Consider the following 23,254-nt stretch of genomic DNA (forward strand, 5'->3'; position numbering starts at 1 on the left):
CTATTTTTTATAAACAAGAAAGCATATTTTACAGTTAATTTTGACAATATTAAACCATTTTGATTATATTCTTGGCATTTTATGCCTTGTACACAGCAGCATACAGTACGTATCATTAATCACAGAGTCTTTAGCTCAACAGTGTTAAAGCTTGAAGCTGTCATTAGGCGGTTGCCATGGTGATGACGACGACGACACATAATGGCCACCCTGCTCTCTCGTTGTTGTTGTTGTTGTTGTGTTTCAGAAAAAAAGTTGTTTAAACCTTACGGCTGCCAGTTCTGCTCTCCCCCCTTCCACAAACCCTTTTAGCAGCTTTTAATTATACATCAGTTTTTTACAGCGGAGAGATGCACGGAGAGATGGACGGATGGAAATGATGAGAAGATGAGAAGAGAAAGAATGAAAGAAAGAGAAATTGAAAAAAGAAGAATACAAATTGAAGAAACAAGCCAATGAATGTAAGGATGAAGAATGGATCGGGTCCACTGGGACGAACAGATGGAGAGATTAAAGACAAAGATGCAGGGAGTGAAATGAAAGGACGATTTTCAGAGTGCTGCAAGGACTAGAGGGACAGGGAGAAAGAGTAAGAAAAGGAGAAAAACACAGATAAATAGCCAGACATTACTCAATCCTAACTACTCCTTATCCGTTCTTCGTTTCTATCACGGGGTGGAAAAACCATGAAAAACAAGCAGTGATAAAGATAAACACACAAAGAGAGAGATAAATGAGCAACTGGCACTCGAACTTCCTCTTCTTCTGTTGTCATCCCTTGTTCTTTTATCCCCCCCTCCCCTCTCTCTTTCTCTCTCATCTCGTCTGTTCTCATGTATGTTTGAACACTTCTCATCATATATTTATGTTCTGGTCAAATAGAGGGGGGGGCTGCCACGGAGAAGCAAGCTGTTTGAAGAATGCCACAACACACAGACAGCATCTGTTTCACTTGCCTCCGTGTTGTTAACGGACATTTGGTTTAGTTGAAGAAGTCAAAGGTAAATTCATCTTATTCCACACTATCCGACAGTGTCGTATATATTCTTTATCAGCTTGTTGCAACTCCTCACTGAAACTATATGATGTTTGAGTGAAATATGCAAATCCAATGCATGTACAAAGACATCTCGAAGCATTTCATGCACGCGCATGAAATGCTTCGAGATATCTTTGTACATCAGTTCATACACGCTTCCCCAAACTTTAGCCTGAAGTATCTTTAGAAACGTTGGGATCTTCTGCACCATGGCCATAATAACCTGCGAGGGGGCCCTGGTGCAAAAATTAGCTGCTCTGTCAAGAAGAATTATTTCTAAATTGGTTTGGCTATGAAGTAGTCTAGGAAAAGCCACCAATCATCCAAAAAACTCAATTAAATCAGCACAGCTTTTCCATTTGAATGATGAAAGGCATCCTCGTTAAAAATGTCTTAAACCATGGAGAATCTGATGCATCCCTTTTTATAAATATCTTAGAAACCCATCACAATCCTTTTATCCGAAAATCACATAAGACCGGGGAAAAACTAAATAAATGAGAGAGAGAGAGACCCTTCAGCTAGTTTACAACTGTCACACTATGTTGATATCGATAAATAGATTTCACTTTCTACAGTTTTTTTTATTCGCTTCGATGCAGGGTTGTGCAGCGGTGTGGTAGGGCTGTCAAAATTAGCCAAAAGTGACATTTGAATATTCCCTCTAAAAAAACACATAGGTTTGATCTATTTGAATATCTATTTTTGCACATTATGTCCATGACACTGTGTCTTAACTGGCCGCGAGCGTTGCACGGTTTTTAGCTGAACATTTATCAGAAGCCGTTTCTATTTATTCCTGTCGCTTGCTTTGAAAGCCCGCAATGGACGAGGGAGGGCTGATTCGGGAAGTTGAAACGAGGATTATCTATAAGATACTTCCACATTTCACTACAAAGAACTGCAGAGTTCTCTGCCATCATTACGGTTGTTGTGGTTATTATTCCTCGTTCAGCTTTATCTAACATTTCATTCTTAATTAATGAAATTGACGTTCTTTTACTTTTGTGTACCAGAGTTGTTTATCACTCCTCTCCCGTGTTAGCGAGATGCAGTGTTCACTGTACTCTCTCACCGACTCGCTGGTTACATGATTGGGCACCGCAGCGTGATGTCAGGCTGCGTTTCTCCAAAAGTTGATTCTGTTTCTACTTTTCGCCGTTTTGTTTTTTTTCCGGCAACCCCGACGGTCGCTGCAGTCCAAACACACTACCCACATTCAAAATGAATTGGAGGACTTGCGTTTTCGCCATACTGCCGGATCTGGTATGAATGCAGCCCAAAGGCCACCATCATGTTAGTTAAAACTTTATGCCGTAGTCACTGAAAATCCTCAATCCTAATTGGCTGGCAGGTGTGGGCTCCATGGCATAGGACATCCGTGATGAAGGTGGGGATCTAAATGAATGCATCGGAATTAAACTCACTTACTTAGTGGTGTGTATACTTCAGCAAATTTTCAATTAAATTAGCACAAACCACTTGACACACAGTAGGCCTGGAGCATTTAGGGCCCCCTGGAGTGTTGGAACCACGGGGCAGTTGGTAGCCTGGTCCGGGCTTGATCTACACAAGAACTTAAAATAAAGTTCAGTGGGTTTGAACAATATTTGTCTGCGCAGCATGAGTTTGTAATGACCACTGTGTGATAACCGGTTAAAGGCATGAATGCAGTCAGCAGTGGTCCTCACAAATACAGAAAAAATCCGTTGGATGTGTGTAATAATGACACCTTGGCTTGATTGACGGGCATTAGTGGCTCAAGGTGAGGGTCTTTAGGCAGTGGGATATATATACTGTGTATTGCCATGCCAACCGCTGCCAAGATCGCATGCAGCTGCTTGCCAGAGGCTCTCACTCTCACATACACTCACTCCACCTCAACCCTAATTCTCTCCCTGCCCCCGGTCCACGAAGAATAACCACTCCTCTCCACCAATCTCCCTCTTTCTCTCTCCTTCCATCTCCACCCATGGTGCCAACAGGCCATTCTCCTCCTCATCCTCCTCCTTCCTCACTTCCTCCTGTCCTATTTGTTTTACTTCCCTCCCTCCAGCCATCATTTGCTCTCATTCTGTCCCTTCCCCACCTTAACCTGCCCTTTCTCCTCCCTCTTGTTTTTTCTCCCAGCAATTCATCTGTCTCTCTCCCCCCCCCTCCCCCCCAACTCTGTCTCTGTCTGTCTTTCTGTCTCACCCCCCTCATCAGTCCATTTGTCTTTCTTCGTCTCTCTCTCTCTTCTCATTTACTGCCCGTCCCTGAGCCTATTCATCTTTTTTTCTCTGACACCTTCACTCTCCTCCTATGTCCCCCTTCGTCAGTCTATCTGTCTTTTCTCTATCACTCACAATACCTGCACAAGTGTGTTTAGAACCTGGAGGTCGTGAGAGGTTTTTATCAGTGATCATCAGGGGAAATTAGAGCAAGGAAAGTGACCGAGCTACAAAGAATATTACTGTGCATCAAGGGCGACTGTAATACAGCTGAATTATAAAGGTTAATATATTATAATATATATAATGTAAAAAAAGAAACAGTGAATAAATGTGAGTATCCATCCAGCTGTGCAAATAGTAGGAGTTAGGCATATCGAGAATAGCAGTTGGTGGTGCTAGTTCTCCGTTTGGGTGCCATTAAACCAGTGCAGAGGAAGACGGCACAGCAAGATGACACAATTAAAAGAACGCCAGTCAAATGAACGAGGTTTTTCTTCCTCCGCCTCCTCCTTCTGTCTCTTCTTTCTGTATGCACTTAGATGAATCTGTGCTCTCCCAAGAGCACAACTCAGGACATTTTTAATGCATCTCTCCTTTCTTCAATTTGTTTGTTCAAGTTTTTCTCTCCTTCCTATACATGCTTATCTCTCTCCAGTTTACCCTTCACTTCCTGTTCTTTCCTCTATTTGTATTTACTGACCAGTGAAACCCAAAAGTCGTCTCTAAAATAAGCTTTATTGGCAATGCGTTTACACGCTGAAGGAATCAATAATCGGGAGCTATGGAGCACACCAATAGCTGCTTATAAAAAGAGCGGAGACGTGTGTGTGTGTTTGTTAGTTTTAAGTCTGCCCTGTGCTGACCTTTTAAGACCAAACTTTCTTAAGCCCTATTTTTTCCTGTAAATAGACATTGCACACAATAACATGCATGTAAAAAAAAGAGAATTTAAAGGAAAAAAGGAGGGGGGAGATAAAGTGAACAGTGATAAAGATGGAGGGCAAACGATGAAGTGGTAAGAAGAAGTGATGCAGCAAAAGAGCGAGCAAAAGAGGTGAGGAGGATGGGTGAACGATAAGACGGCGAGGGGGATTATATATCATCCTGTAAAATGAAGAGGGGGACAGAGAAGATATCTGCGACGGGAAGAATAAAAGTGAGGAGACGACACAGGCGGGAAGATGGATGGAGCTGAGGTGGAGGGCAAAGAGAGATTAATAAAGGAGAGGGAAGGATGAGTGAGAGACAGATGGATGTGGAGGAAAGAGGGGCAGATCGGGGCAGAATATTAGGATGGAGAGGAAGAGAGTTGGAGGAAGATGAAGGAAGAAAGAAGGATAGATGGAGCGAGAGAACGAGGGAAAAGATGGGCGACAGAAAGAAGAGACAATGAGTTAAATGGAGTTGGACGGAGAGAAGAAGAAGAACTGTATTGGAAAGAGTACTGAGAGGGAGGGTGAGAGATGGGAGTTGCGATGGAGAGCTTGTGTGAGTCACATCGTCTCCTCCGCAAGCTATTAGTGATTTAATCACTCTGACATCACTGCGTGTGTGTATCAGTATGTGTGTGTGTGTGTGTGTGTGTGTGTGTGCGTGTGTGTGTGTGTGTGTGTGTGCGTATCATACCAGATTACCCTGAGCTAGTGCAGTCAGGAACTGGCTCATCACTCTTCCAAAGCAGCGTGCATTCATTATGTCAGAGTCGAGTTTCTCAATCCGGCTGAGACCCAAAACGGGTCGCGGGCTGTCACTGGTGGGACTCTACTAAACTGAAGGGGTTACGGATCTATGTCCTCCGTAAGACAGATATTTGCTTTTTAATGAATTAAATAACTGATCTAATATGACAGAAGTAAATAGAGTGTTGACACAGTAGTAACACAGTGCATTTTAGACCTGAAACCTGAGAACCTTTACACACTAGGGGCGTGACGAATAAACAACATGAAAATGCGAAATACCCCGAATATTATATATTTAGGGGCTTTTATTGTGAAAGATAAGAACGGAAGGGGTGGATCTGGTCGGCGCTGCCTTTGTCAAGGTTGAAAGACGTAATAAAGGACTAGGTCATAACTTTGCGCCAAATTCAACTTTAGTGAACTTTGACCTGCACATTGACGTTGTCAACCGATGACGAGCCATCATAACAGTGTCGACCTTTCAGGGAACAGAGAGCCATAGAGTCCATAAGGGGGAAGCTGTCGGAGCTTATTAGCTGTGTGTCACCATCCACTTTTTTTAACCACCTCTTGGGAGTGTCAACTGCTCCACAAAATAGGTCAAATTAGACGTCGACGAAAATTAGAGTCGATGGTACAAATACGTCTTTTGAAAAAACTGTGTGAACCATTAGCAACGAAGCTAACGAGCTTGCTAACTAACGATTACGAAGCAGTTAGCAAGAACAATATGTCGTGAAATGCTACGTTACCATGGTCCAAGACTGACAAAATTTGGTACTAGTAAGTACAAAAATACAAGAGCCATTTAAACAAATATTATGTGTATTAAATATATACGTTAAAAAAAGTAGAGTAACTCGGAAAGCGCACACCGCCACCAACACCAATCCACACCAACATTTTATGAGTTCTTCCTTCGCCCAAACTACACCCTTCCAACAAGTTTCATGAAAAAATTGGGAAAGTACTTTTTCCATAATCTGTCTGTCAAACAAACCAACAAACCGAACCAAAAACATCACCTCCTTGGTGAAAGTAATAAACAAGACCAAGAGTAAAGTCACATAGTAGCACTGAAATGAAATGAGCACAAATTAGTTAAATTGTGGACATGAAATTTGATCTTGAGTCGAGTAGTGACTAAGCATACAGTCTTCAAGCGATATCCGTGTTAAGGAGTTTGACAGCTTGAGAAAAGCAACCTCTTCTTGCTAACCAACAGTTAGCAATCAGTATAAAGGAGTAAATGGCACAGCATAGAGGAATAGAAAGAAGGTCAGAGAGTTATTGTGACTGACTGACGCTAACATGTCCTGGCTAGCTAGCGTGTTAACAGCAGTAGTTCACTAACTAATCCTGTGAGTAATCACTTCATCACCAAGCTTCTAGATCCAAATATTTCACAAAAGACACGCAGACTAATGTCGTCGTGCCACTTTCTGAGCCTTACGGATAAATTATAGAATCATAGCCAGATGTTGAAGGTCGCTGCCAAAATGCAATCCAGCATGAATGACTGATCACTCGCTCAAAAATTCTTCACTGCAACACTATCTACTTCAGAACCCGATACATCCAATATAAATATGGAATTAGAGCACTGTGAATGAAAGACTATTGATTGAATACTGTTATTATCATCACCACAAAGCAACAATAGCATGTTTTTACAGACAAATTGTAGGAAATGATTATCAAATTCTATAAACCCACTTTCTCTTCCAATTAAATTTCTAAAAACTGTTATCCAAGCACTTATCATTTGATTGCATCTGATTGCGACACTGACTACATTTGCCAGTTTTTGCAATCAGATTACTTCTGACCAGCGACAAGAGTTTGGTAAACCCCGCGAGTACCAGACAGTCTGAGGATACATTATCATTTCACTTCATTAGTTTGATACTGCCGTCAGAGCAGCATCCGATCATGCACAAACAGAGGTCACTGCTCTAATTTAATTTAATTTAACAATGCCCTCGAACCAATCAGAGGCTATTTAGTGATAATTGTTGGGCCATGCATACAGTACGTCAGCAAAGATGATATAAAACATAAAAGACACAGACGGTGCATTGGGTTTATGGGAAAAACATGAGCAGTGGTGTGAAACAGAGGCTACCAGTCATTGCAAACATGGCCTTGTTTGTTTTTTATTAGGGCTGTCAATCGATTTAAATGTTGCTTGATTGTCCAAATTTAATCGTGATTAATCGCAAATTAATTGTACATTTTTATCTGTTCAAAATGTAGTAAAAAGGGAAATTTCAACATGGGAGTGGGTAAATATGCTGATTTATGCAAATGTATGTATACATTTATTATTGGAAATCAATTAACAACACAAAACAATGACAAATATTGTCCAGAAACCCTCACAGGTACTGCATTTAGCATAAAACAATATGCTCAAATCATAACATGGCAAACTGCAGCCCAACAGGCAACAACAGCTGTCAGTGTGTCAGTGTGCTGACTTGACTATGACTTGCCCCAAACTGCATGTGATTATCATAAAGTGGGCATGTCTGTAAAGGGGAGACTCGTGGGTACCCATAGAACCCATTTACATTCACATATCTTGAGGTCAGAGGTCAAGGGACCCCTTTGAAAATGGCCATGACAGTTTTTCCTCGCCAAAATTTAACTTAAGTTTGGAGTGTTATTTAACCTCCTTCACGACAAGCTAGCCTGACATGGTTGGTACCGATGGATTCTTCAAATTTCATAAAATGTCAGAATATCCTCTGTAGCTTTAAAACTGAGCCCGGTACAACCTCCGGAAGATCATCAGTTAATGCATTAAAGAAATTAATGGCGTTATTATCGCGTTAACTTTGACAGCCCTAGTTTAATGGAATAATCCTGCTTTCTATAATGAGTTTAATGAATTATATGTACAGTATATAAGAGGCCTGCCATGCTCCAAGGCCAGCCCATAACATACAGTGGCTAATTCAGTCAGTCTGCTGAGAAAGTGTTTAAAACTGTGAGCAAAACTTGCAGTCAAACTAAATAAATGGGAAAAAGTGGCATCCAAGCTGACCCACCCTGGAGCTTCTAACCCAGCCTTGTCGGTCAGTGAACCCAGCATGGAGGCCTTTAATGTGGTCACGGAGTGGCAGGGTGTGGGGGGGGCAGGGAGGCCCAGGGCAGCTAGAGACGGAGGGAGGGGTGTGCAGGGAGGGTGTCTCTGTCCCCCTGTTGAGGCTTTAATCATGGGCATGGAAGGGCAGGGACAGCCTGTTGCGGCCCGCATCTCACGGTAGGTCTCCGAGCCGGGATTACAGGGTGTGTGCAGGCCACGGGGGGTTGATCGCAGGGACGTGTTGGCAAGAGTCACTGTGTGCATGTATGTGTGTGTGTGGGCGCTGGACTCTGACCATAGGGTGTGTGTATGCTTGGCAGAGAAAATTGCTGGGACTGCAAAGCTAAAAAAAAAAAACCCCAGGGGAAGATGCAGGGCTAAGAAGTACAAAACGAGCGACACTGAGAGGCTGAGAGAGAACAGAAACAGGGAGTGACAGGGATGCTAAATGGCAGAATTGTATAACAAAGAAGAGACGGAGGCATGGAGGGAAAGAGGAAACAACAAGAAAAGCAGACAGTCAGACAGAGGCGGCGGGGGTTAGCATTTCAACGTCACAGCTGCTTCAACTGAACTGTTTTGTATTTCAGCATCGCAACATCATACCTTTCTATATACCTGTCTAAACCACTACTGTAAAACCCCTTAACTGCAACTCTAACTGTCAGACTGCCGGCTTCGTCTTAGACCCACAAATCAATAGACTTATTCTGCTGCTAAACAGCGGCGGTGCAAGACAAAGACACAGAGAGAGAGGGAGAGAGAGAGGAGCCAGAGGCGGGGATTAAAAATGGGTTAAAATTGTGTTTAGAGGAGGCCAGAGGTGCCCTGTGGTTGTGTGTGTGTGAGGCACTGTCAGTCGAATTTACTGTAGTACGGCAGAAAAACATCAATGGGCAAAAAACAGACGGCTGCTGCCACATCGATTTCAATATGCAGCCGGAACGTAACGCACACAGGCTTGCACACACGAAGAGAAACGGATGCACACTAATGGAGAAAGCTTCTAAAGTTGTTAAAGATGTTGACTTAAGCTACTTAAGTTTGACTGCTGTGACATTAGAGAGGATGAGGAGAAAGAGAGGGGATGGAAGGGAGGGCAGGGAGGGGCGGAGGGAGAAAATAAGAGAGTCGAGAAGCACGGAGGAGGAGGAGAAACAGGAAAGAGAAGAAGAAGAAAAGGGAGGATAAAAAGTATGTGTGCTTTCTATCTCCGTCTTTATTTTTGCTCTCTGACTCTGTCATTCAGCCCCGTTTTATCCCGACCTCAGCCTTTCTCTCCGTCAGACAGACCATGACTATGCCCAAATGTGATTTGACTCTTCAATCTTCATATTCCATTTAGCCAATGACTGTTTTCCTTTCCTAATTAAAGAACAAACAATGGACGTGTATCTCACACATGACCACACACTCACAGTGGTAGATGCTTTAGAATCCGACAATAAATGTCAGAGATGAAATCAATGACAGAGTAAATAGGAGGAGAGAAATAATGGGGAGAGCAATCACACGGTTCTTCGCATTTAAACTTTCAGTGCAGACACATGACAGCAGAAAAACAAATCAAAAAACAACGAAGCTCCCTTCTCCACTCCCATAATTTCTCCCTTTTGTTCTTTATCTTTCTTTCTATTTTTCTGTCTCTTTCCCGTCATCTCCTCTTTGTCGTGCTTACAATGGGAGGGATCAAAAGTTGCTAAGGCAACAAACAGGGAAGGAATAAAAAAAACAGAAAGAAAACCCTGTCATCCTCGTAGAGACGGAGGAATCCTGACGTTCCTCAGAAGAAGGGAGAGAAAGGAGGGAAATGGAGGGAGGTAGAGGGGGAGTTGAAAGTGTTTATCTGCCCATTAGCAGGCTGCTATTTGAACGTGAAGGGATGATGGGAGTGTAGAAGAGAAGACATAAGAGAAGGCGATGCAACTGCAGGGAGTGAAGACTGCACAGTAAATACAGTACGTGCCTTCTGTTGAACGTTATGCAAAGAAATAGTCCTTCTTGTACTAAACTGTACTCTCTATACTGGCTCTAGGGTTGGATGATGAAGTTTTCCATGGGATTGAGAAAAAAGTGTAATTGATGTCTAGGGTATTTAAACAAATGCTGAAATTGAAAGTGTACAACTGAAACATTAAATCAAATGGACCAATAATACCATATATAATATTTCTTAAATATTAATTAAAAAAAAGGAACTACACTATCTCAAAGAAATTGCATGGCATGGTTTTAAGTTGTGGCGGGCTCAGCTTTTAAAGCTAGAGTGAAGCTACTGGTATCATATTAAACTAGAAAACCTAAAGAATGCATTGGTACCAACCATGTCATACTAGCTTGTCATGAAGGAAGTTAAATAATGCTCCAAACTTGCAAAACACTTTGTGGAGTAAAAACTGGCATGGCCATTTTTAAAGGGGTCCCTTGACCTCTGACCTCAAGATATGTGAATGTAAATGGGTTCTATGGGTACCCACGAGTCTCCCCTTTACACACATGCCCATTTTATGATAATCACATGCAGTTTGGGACAAGTCATAGTCAAGTCAGCACACTGACACACTGACAGCTGTTGTTGCCTGTTGGGCTGCAGTTTACCATGTTATGATTTGAGCATATTTCTTATGCTAAATGCAGTACCTGTGAGGGTTTCTGGACAATATTTGTAATTGTTTTGTGTTGTTAATTGACTTCCTATAATAAATATATACATACATTTGCATAAAGCAGCATATTTGTCCACTCCCATGTTGATAAGAGTATTAAATACTTGACAAATCTCTTTAAGGCACATTTTGGATAAATAAAAAATGTGCGATTAATTTGCAATTCACTTTTTTAATCGATTGACAGCCCTAATATATAAATATATATTTTTTGTAATTAATTTTTTCTAAAAGGAACTCCTCTATCTCAAAGAAAATGCATGAGACCCTCAATTTAAACTTAACAAAAATGGATAATGTATTACAGATCTGGGTGTCAGGAGGATTACAAACATGCTCACAAATGTTAACTAAAAAGGTTATCACTCCTTGTGAGGATACATCAACCAAACATAAGTTGGTGCAATCAAACCTCTATGAATATCTACATGTTAGAAATTATCTAGGTAATGTCCTTTAGGATTCCTCCTCTGGGGACCTTGAATGTCTGTCATCATGTCATGGCAATGTCTGTCAACATGTCATGGCAATCATCCAATAGTTGTAGAGATATTTCAGTCTGGGCCAAAGTGGTGGACCGACCGACTGACCGACTGATCAACTGACATTGCCCTCCCTATAGGGCTAAAAATACTGCATTCATGTCTGTCCAGTTACCCTTGGAAATAAAAATACATTAACTAACAACATCAGAATTGCTGGATATATATTGCCAGAAGCTGTTTTTAACCACGTTGAAGGGGTTTAGGCTGGATATTTCCTAATACCCACTCTGCTGCATAAATATCCCCAGCAGCGAGCAGTATGCATACTAACCAACCAGACTGCCTGCTGTGTTTGTGACAAATATCAACCCACAAGCTTGACAGTTTTAACGTGTGACGTGAGATTCATGCAAAACAGCGTGCGAAATTAGAATAACATGTTTCTAGCGTCATATATGATTGCTTATTTGTACCGTTACCCGTGATTGTACAGCGCTTAGGCTGCTTTATTCTGCGTCACGTCTTGTAAACAACATACGCTGAGACTTTTTAACACAATGACATTGAAGGATAAAATGCAAGCTGCTGTCTGAGACCGGTTTAATCTCAATATGGTGATAAAGAGTTTATTAAGCAGTGAGCTGATAAGCAGAGAAGGGCACAATGTGGAGACGTGCTGATTGTCTGGAGAATGCTGAAGATGCTAAAGTGTGTGTGTGTGTGTGTGTGTGTGTGTGTGTGTGTGTGTGTGTGCAGGGTAAGATGACACTTGCTAGATGAGCAACAAACATGACTGTGAGGAAAACATGCAGCTGCAGCAGCAAGCTCTCGCACAAACACAAATGCAGCTGTATGCGCGTGCACAGGACGCCACGCACTTGAATGCAGGCACACGTACAGCACACACGTACAGCGCACAGCTCTTGGGGATTTGGAGTTCAAAGGATGTTTTATTTTGGGAACAGCTTTGGGTTAGTCACCCTGCTTTGGTGACAGACGGAGAAACAGGTTGCAAATATCAAACACATTACAAGCACTGCGACACACGCAAAAACACCCGCCCACATTCACAACTCGCACAAGCACGAGCATCTCACTTTTCATCGTATTTCCTCCGTCTCTCTCTTAATTCCAAGAAGCATCTCGCCGACGGGAGAATGTGTTGTTTCAAACTCACAAGCTGACTTCTCCTTCACCAGAAGCTAATATATGATCACAGCTCTTCTGACAGCTTTGTTAAAAACACTAAGAAGTTGTGTTTGGGCTTCATTAACACATAACGCAACATGGCAGGATGCCTGGGATTACTGCAAAAACTCCATATTGTTAAGTGGTAATTCGGCTGGTGCACTTCAGGGGCTTCTGTGATCCCACTGGAAACAACAATAACAGATTACGTCTCCTTTAAGTGACGAGCGGAACGTTGGCGGTTGAATTGTGTTGTTTTCTGTCGTGCACGATGAGATTTCTTCAAATTGACCATTCGCTTAAACCCTCCCCAGAACAGCGATTGTCCAATCATAGCTTAGCAACCGTACCGAGGCTCTGCAGGTCTGTCAAGCTTTGGATTTCTAAAATTTGCGGTGTACATGGGTCTCTAATAAGAGCAATGCTCTGCAAAGCACAAACCCCGACCCACAAGAGCAAAGGTGTACAGAATGGATTAGATAGATAGATAGATAGATAGATAGATAGATAGATAGATAGACTGCACCTACCACGTTGTGAAAGTGAAACTTAACGTTGTGAATTGAAACAAAATAACTTTAGGTTTTAGGTTTAGGAAAAGATAAGAAGATTAAAATAAGTACGCTTGTTACGTAACTTAGCGTTAGTTAAGTACCTAAGTTACGCAACAAAAGTATGGTAAATAAAGATTTGAATGCCGTAGACTTTTGGTTGCACACAGGGCACGAACAGCAGTCTTCTGGGTAAAAGTCTTGTTTGTTTGACCCATCCACCCCCCCAATCTCGTCCTTATGCGGACTTTGTCGCTCTTTGTACTACGTTACTTGACTTCCTTTGCCCCTGTCATAATTACTACGGCCACTAGAGATCAGCCTCGTCTTCTTGTATCAGTGATCAAACATGTGAATAGATGATAACGGCCTTCTGAACCTACTAGTAGGTGTAGCATGCCCCTTCTAAATCTCTATGAAGCTGATAACTGCTGATAAAGCAGTTCAGCGAGGCAGCCGCCACGCGCTGCTGACGTGCCCTGTCTGGCCCGGGCGTAACAACGGTCTCCTGGTTGAAAGTTGTTTGTTTAACCCATCAATCCTCCTCTCCCACCCGCCCTGCATAGACTTTCTCGCACTTTATACTACGTCGCTTGCTCTGACCGTCTAATACGGACTTAGATGGGTTTACACTGGAGTTAGTTGACAGCCAGGTGCGTCTCATACAGACGCTAAAGGATGCCTCTGTGCGTCGCTGAGGGGCACTGACCAAGCATCGGTATTTGACAAGTTGGGACTGAGAATGGGTTGGTTGAGTCTTTAAAAACATGCCTTACTGGGTGCTTCAGTGATCATCGTTGGTGACTTGTTCTATATCGTGATGGCTCCGTACAATCTGCATCTGTTCTGGGTTTTTTGTTTACCTAGATAACCCCTAGCAGCCTGCCTGGTAGTGTGACTATATTGGTCTCTCACAAGATGTATGTGTGAGTACAGACAAGTTGGTTGTTTACTATAACAGGTATTCCGAGAGAAACTCATTAGACTGCATACCGACCTATCCTCTACTCTGAGCTGTGACAGACTGGCATGTATTCTCTCTGCACTCTGTCTCACACCTAACGGACAGGGCGGTGCGAGCCTCGCAGCTTTATTCTGAGCTATTTGGAGTTTAGACAGATCTTTTTTTGGGCTGCACCTGACCAGACTGCTGAACAGTAAGATGATATACATGACAGACTCCAGCAACCTTTACCTGTTACCTGAGATAGCGTTGTGTTTGGAAATATGAACAAGTATGTAAGCTAACATGCAGCTTTAGCCTCAGACTACTGGCACATAACATGTTTGTTTGTAGCCATCAAGTCGGCCATGTTTACACCAATTTATGGAGCTATAACATTAGCTTAATGAATTAGGCAGCTATACCTGATCAAATCTGCCAGCGACAGGTGTCATTTCAGCAAAATTGCTGGTTAGAAATTAGAAAGGTGCATTTATCTATCTTGGTCTCAATGACCCATTGTTTCAAAAATTTCTATGAACCTTAATCGGATGCCAACAAAACGTCACATCCCGTTTAGGCCGTGGGGGAAAACAAAGCATTCGCTACCATGCCCAAAAGCTGCTATGTAGCTTTGTGTACGTCAAATAAACTTAAAAATCCGGACCAAAATGTTTTACTCAAGATAGAGATAGAATCTGATAGGAGACAGCCAGGATTGTACCATCCCCCTGTACAGCAACCCAGGTCCGATGAGGCTTTTGTCACCCTCCAGGATGGCTTCACATCACAACCAAGCAGATAAGTGTCTGACCTAGACATTTTGTGATGGACAACAACCCCCCCCCCAAGAAGACACTGGTGAAGAAGTTGTGAGCTTCCAAGGACCTGTAGTTCTTGAGGTTGCACTGTGTGTAAATCCCTGCGTGATATCGCATAATGTCAAAACATCAGCTAATGGCATTGAGTAACATTAGCGTCTTGAAACTGCATGGAGTCTATTACATCATAACATTATATGGCTGTAGGGTATTGATATTATAAAGGTATGTTTATTCATTATATATTGAGTAAATGTAATAGTGTCACTTACTAGGCGATGATTCAACCAGATAGCAGAAAAAATATCTTTTGAATGACACTTAGGGCCGTTTAGTTTGGTCATTTCTCCAGTCTTTTATAAGACATGGACAATAATCTACTCCGATTCTGAATTTTTTGTATGTAACGTTCTTTGTCGAGTGATGACAAGAACTCTATATAAGACATGGCACCTTTGTACGTAAACTTATGCTATTTAAAAAACGCGCTTTCCAAGCATATACGGGCGACTGCGCCCTAAACCACACCCCCAACTATGACACGACACTGGCTGTATGTATTACTGTAATATAGTTGTGTGAAAGTATGAAAAATGTATCCTGAACTGCAATCTTTTAGGAACAAAGTTAATTACAGCTTCATTTGCAAGGTGACATATTGAAAAGTTTATAGGACTCAAAAATATTTAAATAATAATGTTGGAGGTGGTTTGCTATGTAAAGTGAGTGCGTGCACACACACACACACACATAAATACACACATACACACAAAAGGGCAAAGCAGTAACTGAACAGGCGTCGGCACAGTTTGGCGGCGACACCTGTTTGAAATTTATAATGAGCAGCCAGGGGAGAGGACCCCACACACACTCATATACACACACACTGTTGTCGGTGTCTTGGCTGTGACTCTGTGCTCAGTTGCAGGTCAGAGGAGGGCTAAGAATAAACTGGCCCTGCTGAGCCTCACACACACACACATACACACACACACACACACACTGTTAACTTTGCCTCGACTTCTGCACACACACGCCCTCGGATTAACAAAAAGAACAAGGCAGAGAGAGCTGCAGACAGATAGAGACGACCAGGAGAGACTCTCAGACTCCGTTGGTGAACAAGAGAGGGATGAATAAAAAGTAGCATTCAGAGAGTGAATAAATTCATTCCTGCGTTTGCATAATGTGAGTCCAAATAATGAATAAATATAGATACACTGTGCTGTACATATGTGTGACTTCCCACAGAGTGAGAGAACAGCATACTGATGATAACACACTTACACATTCACGTCATTCTTTCACTCCCTTTTTTAAAGCTTTTTTTTCTCCATCACGTCCGTGCTCAGTTCATTATTAAGTGATGAAACGAAGACAGCCTTCTTTATCTTCTCAACCTTCCATCTTTCAGGCTCCTTCCCCCCTTTTCCCTCCAAGACTGCATATGAAAACACAGTCTCTCTCTACTACCAGTACTATCTGTGCTATTTCCCCTATGATTTGGATGGCACGGTAGCCTCTTGGTTGGCAAGAAGCCAGACATTTACCCTTTGAAACTTGGGTCATCTGGTAATTTAATGCTGCACTTCCATAAAAGAAGATTTTAAAAAGAATCTTCAAAGTCAAAGCAGCAGGGGGCGACTCCTGTGGTTGCAAAAAGAAGTCTGATTGTATAGACGTCCATGAAAAAATGAGCCTACTTCTCACTTGATTTATTACCTCAGTAAACATTGTAAACATGAGTTTATGGTCTCAGTCGCTAGTTTCAAGTCTTCTTCAATACAGCATGATGTTCATTTAGTAAATTATGGTACCATTAGCAGGGGATGCTTTAGGGCGTGGCTACCTTGTGATTGACAGGTCGCTACCACGGCGTTGTCCGGTCTGGGAGTTGTCCGTGTTTTCGTCTTACAACTTTAACCCTTTCACAGTGTGTTTTCACTTCATGAAAGTTGATTATAACTTTTTGGTCGCCTAAAAATGTCAGCGTTCGGTGGTTCTTAGCTCCACCATTTCGTGTCACTTCTGGTTGCAAAAAACAGAGATGGCGACGTCCGAAATGCTGAACTCGAGGCTTTGAAAACAGTAGTCCACAAACAAATAGGTGACGTCATGGTGACTACGTCCATTTCTTATATACAGTCCATTGTAAATGCCCACATCTTTCAAATGACATGACCCCAGTTCAGGCATTCTGGTATAAATTTGTAGTCTCCAAGCTGAGATAACCCTGATGACGTCATAATGATGTCATTAGGTTATGTCTCCTGACTAGACAAAGCTCCTTCAGACCCACAGAAGACATTATGCACCTGTTTGCACAGGCTGAATAGTACTCTTCATGACAAGTAAACTAACATTACTGAGAAATTTCCCTTTAAACACACATTTCAGCAATCATCCATCTTGTTGAAGTATAAATGAGCTTCAGAGAGCGCTCCGCTAAAACCTGACCTCTGACCTCTGATGAAGGGAAGAGAGAGAGAAAAGGGAATATCCTTTAGTTAGTATGAATTAAAGCCCCCCGTCTCTTTCTCTTCCTACTCCTCTTCTTTTTCCTCTCCTCTTGTCAGTTCAGCTCCAATGCCTTTTAGATTTTCCTCAAGAATTTTAAGCAGCACCTGGCTCACCCCCTTCTTCAACCATCCCCCCCCCCACTCTTGTGATCCATACCGACTTTCACCACTTTACTCTTTTCCCAAACATTCAGAAAGCTCATTCCAACAGACAGGATAAACAAGAAAAGTGACAGATTAATGCGGGGTTGCTTAAATGCAGGAAATAGAAATGGGTAAACAAAACTATTACGCAGCGTGAAAGGAAGACATAGTGGGGACAAGAGAGAATGGAGGGAGGTGTGGATGGTGAGTTATGTCCGGGGTTGTGATCCAGCTAAATTGCTTTGGCAGTAAGTCCCTTTTTCTCTGAGTAAAGGGTTAGACAGAGATGGATGGATGGGGAGGATGAGGAGAGGGATAAAATAGGGGAGGCAGAAGAAGTGGAGAGAAGAGCTGAGAAAGATAAGGGAGTCAGGCGGCAAGGAGGAGAGGCAACAAGGGGAGGAAAAAGAGGGAGAAAAGTCTGACAGTGTAAATAAGAAAAGGCGAGAGGCTGAAGGGAGGAAGATGCAAATGAAGAGGAGTCGAGGGTGAGCAGGAGTGGGCCAAAAGGGAGGGAGGAGAGACAGGAGATGACAGGGAGGTGAGGGTAGAGGAGAAGGGTGAAGAAGGGAGGGAACGAGGGAGGAGGGGGGATGACAAAATTCACCCTGCGTGGAAGATATCTAAAAATATACCAGACGGAGATATGGGGGATGGGAGAAATGGGGTAAGATGTGGAAGAACGAAAAAATTAGAAAAAGAAAGAACGATGCAGAGCAAATCCAAGGTCAACGAAGAGCAAAGAGAGAGAAAGGGGAGATGGGCGGAAGAAAGACATAAACGAGTGCAGCGGATAAAAGAAGGTTTACATTAGTGGAACATTTTTGACAAGGGGCTCAAAGGCACAATGATGAAAAGAGGAGAGAAAACACGCAGAGACGGGTAGCAGCGAGAAAAGACACGGAAAAATAAAGAAGGGGAGGGATATTATGAGAGAGCACATCCTGTTTGCACAAGTTCTTTCTTTTTTTGTTCTGGTTCGTCCATCTTCTCAAAAAGCCTTTAAAAAGAGCAAGACTCACACATCTGTAATGCCAAAGCGTCTCTGACATTATTACTGCTGACAGGGCACAATCACATTTAATTCAAAGAGATTTCACAATATGATGCCCCACTGGAGTAACCATTAAAGAGGAAAAGAAGCAGCAATTTGTGTATAGGTCATTTTGGTGCTTTCATAAGTTCTACCTGTGTCAAGGAAGTGTTTTAAATGCAACCCGATATCATGTAAAAGCATGTGATAGACCCGCGTGTCCACCAGAGGACAGCGTTTCAGTGTCACGTTTTGCCTCACCGAGGCGTGAATATTACAGGTGCGTATGATGGAGCAGTACCAGCAGGGGGCAAAAAAAACACTCACTTGGGTTTAGGCAACAAAACCACTTAGTTAGGTTTAGGAAAATTGTCATGGTTGGCCTTGAAATAAGTATGAAAACTCAGTGAAATACATACAGAAACATAACATAACAGAGGTACTGAAAACACGTCACAAACGTCACTAATGTAACTTACAAAACAAAACACCGGTTTCCTGGTTCAAAGTTCTGTGTTTGTTGGACCCATCCACCTCCCCTCCAGCCCGCCATGAACAGACTTTATCACTTTGTATTTTACGTCACTAGCTCTGAGCAGCTAGCATATTTACGCGGATGTCGTACAAATGTCACACCTAAAGCAAGAACGGCGTTCTCATAACACGCTTTTGCCTTGAACATTATCATTTAATTCATGCGCCTTTTTGTGTGACCAGGCTGTTTAAATGTGTTGAAATAAGCATAGGCTGCTGCTAGCTAAAAGAGGGTGTTTTGTCCTTATCAAAAGGACTTATTTAAACTAGAGCCGTAAAAGTTAATGCGATAATAACGCGTTAACACCACTCATTTTTTAACGCATTCATGCGACTTGAGATTTTTAGGTTGTTGCGGACTCAGTTTTAAAGCTAGAATGAACTAGAAACTAGAAAAGTAAGGAATCCATTGGTACCAACCATGTCATAGTAGCTTATTGTGAAGGAGGCCAAATAACGCTCCAAACTTAAGCTAAATTTTGGCGAGGAAAAACGGTCATGGTCAATTTTCAAAGACTTTTCACCTCAAGATATGTGAATGAAAATGGGTTTTATGGGTACCCACGAGTCTCCCCTTTACAGACATGCCCACTTTATGATAATCACATGCAGTTTGGGGCAAGTCATAGTCAAGTCAGCACACTGACACACTGACAGCTGTTGTTGTCTGTTGGGCTGCAGTTTGCCATGTTATGATTTGAGCATATTTTTATGAGAGTTTCTGGACAATATCTGTCATTGTTTTTTGTTGTTAATTGATTTCCAATAATAAATATATACATATATTTGCATAAAGCAGCATATTTTCCCACTCCCATGTTGATAAGAGTATTAAATACTTGACAAATATCTCTTTAAGGTTCATTTTGAACAGATCAAGTGTGTGATTAATTCACGACTAATCAAAATTAAATATATTAATCAATTGACAGCCCTACTACAAAGATTAACATTTTATTTTATTTTTTTCTCCAGGTGGTGAGCAGCCATGAGATCCAGGCCCAGGAGGACGACCCTCACACCATCAGGATGGATTTTGAACCCCCTCTGTACCAGTGCTTTGAAAACTGTGGATCCTTAAAACTGACCGTTGCTAGACGCGGAGGAGACGCTGGAGTTACCATCAAGGTGTGTGTGGCGTTAATGCAAGATAGTAGAGTTCAGAGGAATAGGAATCAAAGTGTGCTTATAAAACAGCTGTTGGGCTGCAGTTTGCCATGTTATGATTTGAGCATATTCTTTATGCTAAATGCAGTACCTGTGAGGGTTCCTGGACAATATTGTCATTGTTTTGTGTTCTTAATTGATTTCCAATAATAAATATATACATACATTTGCATAAAGCAGCATATTTGCTCACTCCCATGTTGATTAGAGTATTAAATACTTCACAAATCTCCCTTTAAGGTACATTTTGAGCAGATAAAAACTGTGTGATTAATCGTGATTAACTATTTTAGTCGATTGACAGGCCTAGTAACTACCAGAGAAACACATGCATTGTAGTTCTGATCAATGCATACTGCTAGCTAAAAGTGGGTATCCTAATTAAAAGACCAATTTATCTATGATTCTCAGATACTTCATAAATATAAGCCTTGCACTGTTAATCCACATCCAGCGGAGGAAGATGCTTATTGTTTACTCTTGACCCACAAAGTTACAGTCTCTTAGGGGCAAAACATAATGCACCCACTGATCTCTGTAATCCTCTCGTAGACAACACACCAACGGTATCTTGGCTCCACCGGCATCAGTCTTGTCTTTAGTTTCTGTACTGACACTCCAGCAACAGACGAGATACAGTATATCTCTGTTATATCTCTCTCCTCTCTCACCCCTTTCCTATCCTCACAGCTCACTAGCCAGCTTTAGTGATTACGTCAGTGATGGGACATCATTTCACACGAACACACATGTGCAACCACACTCTGCCCTTGTAGTGACGCTCGTAATCTGGCTGGTATCAGCTGGCAAGCATCTCGTTCATTTGTAAATGCTGGTCTGACACACACACACACACACGTTTGTACTCCTATACTAGTGAGGACCCTCATTGTAATCATGCATTCCCTATAGCCCAGAAGCCTTGATCACAACTACAGTACATGTCTAACCCCAGCCCTTAACCTTAAAGGTCCTGGCACAACAAACCGACCGTCGGCCGAGGGAAAGTTTGGGGCCATCGGTGAGCATCCGTCGGATCTAGTCCGCCCGTGTTGGAGTTTTTTTGGCTGATTCAGCATGTTGAAACGGCGGCGGAGCCCGTCGGTGAGAGAAATCGCTCTGATTGAAGCCAACGAGTAAAGTCAAGAGGAAAAATACAGAAGGCTCTTCTCATTTTTCATCTTCATCTGATCAATCCAATACACGGATATTTTTACAGCGACATGGCCATCTGGAATGACGAATACAGAACGTATGTGCTAACTGGCCGCCGGCTGTAGTGTCTGCGGTGTGTTCGGGTGCAACTTGTCGGCCATAACAAAGACAACGTGAAGCGACAAAACTGGTGGCCTTTGTCGCCGTTAGTTTTTTTATGTCGGCTCGGTGTGTCCCCAGTTTAACCTACATGTTCTAATCTTAACCCAAAAACAAAATCTTGAAGCTAAAGCAGCTCTTTGAAGAGACAAAAGTGTCCTCCCTCTGAAGGTCTAAAACTAAAATTGGTCCTTACAAAGATAGAAGTTCAAGAGCACACACAAACACAAACACACACACACCATCTTGTCAGTCTGTCTCTGAGGGCGAGCCACAGATGAACAGCTTTTGAATGGCCTTGCCAACATTTGGTCCCCCTAGACACACAACCACACACACACACACACACACATTTGTATTATTACTTGTGAGGATACTCATTGACATAAATACGTCCCCATGACAGAACACTTAAGAACTAACTATTGTTCAAGCCTTACCCTAACCTTTGTCTAACCTTGTCACTCAAACAGCAACCAGCGGAAATGTCCTCGCTATGCATGAATGTCCTCACCCTTCAAGTTGGTCCTCATACAGATACAAGTACAGAACCACACACACACACACACACACACTCGCACAAACACAGAGTACTTGCTTTATAGGCCCCAGGAGGCGCTGAGGAAACTGCATTCCCAACTGCTTTATGTATTGGTCAATTTAACACCGCTAACATCAGCATATTAAAAATGCATGCGCCCAAGGACACAAGAGCAATCGTGCGTGTGTGTGTGTGTGTGTATGTGTGTGTGCGTGCACGTGTGAAAAAGCATTTCAATGCAGAGTAGCCTACCTTGAACAGTGGCATTATTACGCTGTTATCTGCCTAATAGAGCTATTTATACTGGAAATGAATGTTTAACACTCAATTAACCTAAGCAGCCATTTCTCAATGGTAGTCAATCACACAGAAAGGAAACAGGGAGAGAGGAATGTGTCATTGGCAATCCAAAAATATGTCAGTCACCTTTTAGTGATGAATTAAAGGAATATACTTGTTTTTTTTTTAGATATTGGGCCAGTGGTCAACTCCCCTGGTAAGTAAGCTGCGAACTTACAGATGTTCGGTTGCAAAGTGTGCATAAAACGTGCTGTAAAGCAGGTTAAATAACAGCTACTGATAACGTGTCTGCACTCACATGGTCTCGTCGTTCTGAAACTCCAGCTTGCCAGCGGAGTGTTCGTAGTCCTCCCCTCCTCTAGCGGTGCCGTCCACGGTCTGGTAGGGGACAGCTACCAGGCCTCGGGCCCCCGAAGTCCTCATCACCTTCACCTCCATCACGCCTACGCTCTCGCTCACCTTCTGGCTGGAGACCTCGAAGGTAAAGATGCCTGAGAAAGGAAGAAAGACAGAAAGTACATTATTTCACAGGGGAGAAACACTAGAAAGACATGAAAGATGAGGTTGGTAAACACCTACGCTCTCACTCACTAGCTTGCTCTCCAGTGTGTACCGTATATATAGTGAAGGGGATAATAGATTACCACCCACTCTCTCTTGATGAAAGATAATAAGCATCAGGTAAATGCCCACTCTCCACTCAGCCTCCCGCTCTTTAATTCTCTTTGGATGTTAGCAAACTCCTTTAACTGAAAAATTGGCGACATTGAGGGAACTGCAACTCTTTGTGATACCTTTATCCTGGGACTATGTAGCAAAGCATTAGAACCACTTGGATTCAACATTAAGCTGGTGGGGTGCAGACAATTTCTTTGTCTGTTTCGCATGTTTCATCTTGCACAGAAGAACTTAAATTAACATTAATATTTCCTTACATAGAAAGTGAGGAGAATTTGTGGCGTGCGAGAAACAAGGAGTGTTCTGCCAGGCAAAATTACTGTTTTTGTGAATGGAGTCTGG

At 42.4% G+C, this 23,254-nt stretch overlaps 1 protein-coding gene across 3 annotated transcripts in view; it reads right to left on the reverse strand.

Annotated features, from left to right (window-relative positions):
• The window catches only part of slc8a4b (solute carrier family 8 member 4b), a 123,534-nt gene that overhangs the window by 31,479 nt on the left and 68,801 nt on the right, over positions 1-23,254 (reverse strand). For all 3 annotated transcript variants that reach the window (XM_037757910.1, XM_037757912.1, XM_037757911.1), the window contains exon 11: positions 22,533-22,725. In XM_037757910.1, coding sequence (XP_037613838.1) covers positions 22,533-22,725 — 193 coding nt within the window. The remainder of the gene's footprint in view (positions 1-22,532; positions 22,726-23,254) is intronic.

The sequence above is a fragment of the Sebastes umbrosus genome, chromosome 22 (genome assembly GCF_015220745.1).
Source record: "Sebastes umbrosus isolate fSebUmb1 chromosome 22, fSebUmb1.pri, whole genome shotgun sequence".
Classification (NCBI taxonomy): domain Eukaryota; kingdom Metazoa; phylum Chordata; class Actinopteri; order Perciformes; family Sebastidae; genus Sebastes; species Sebastes umbrosus.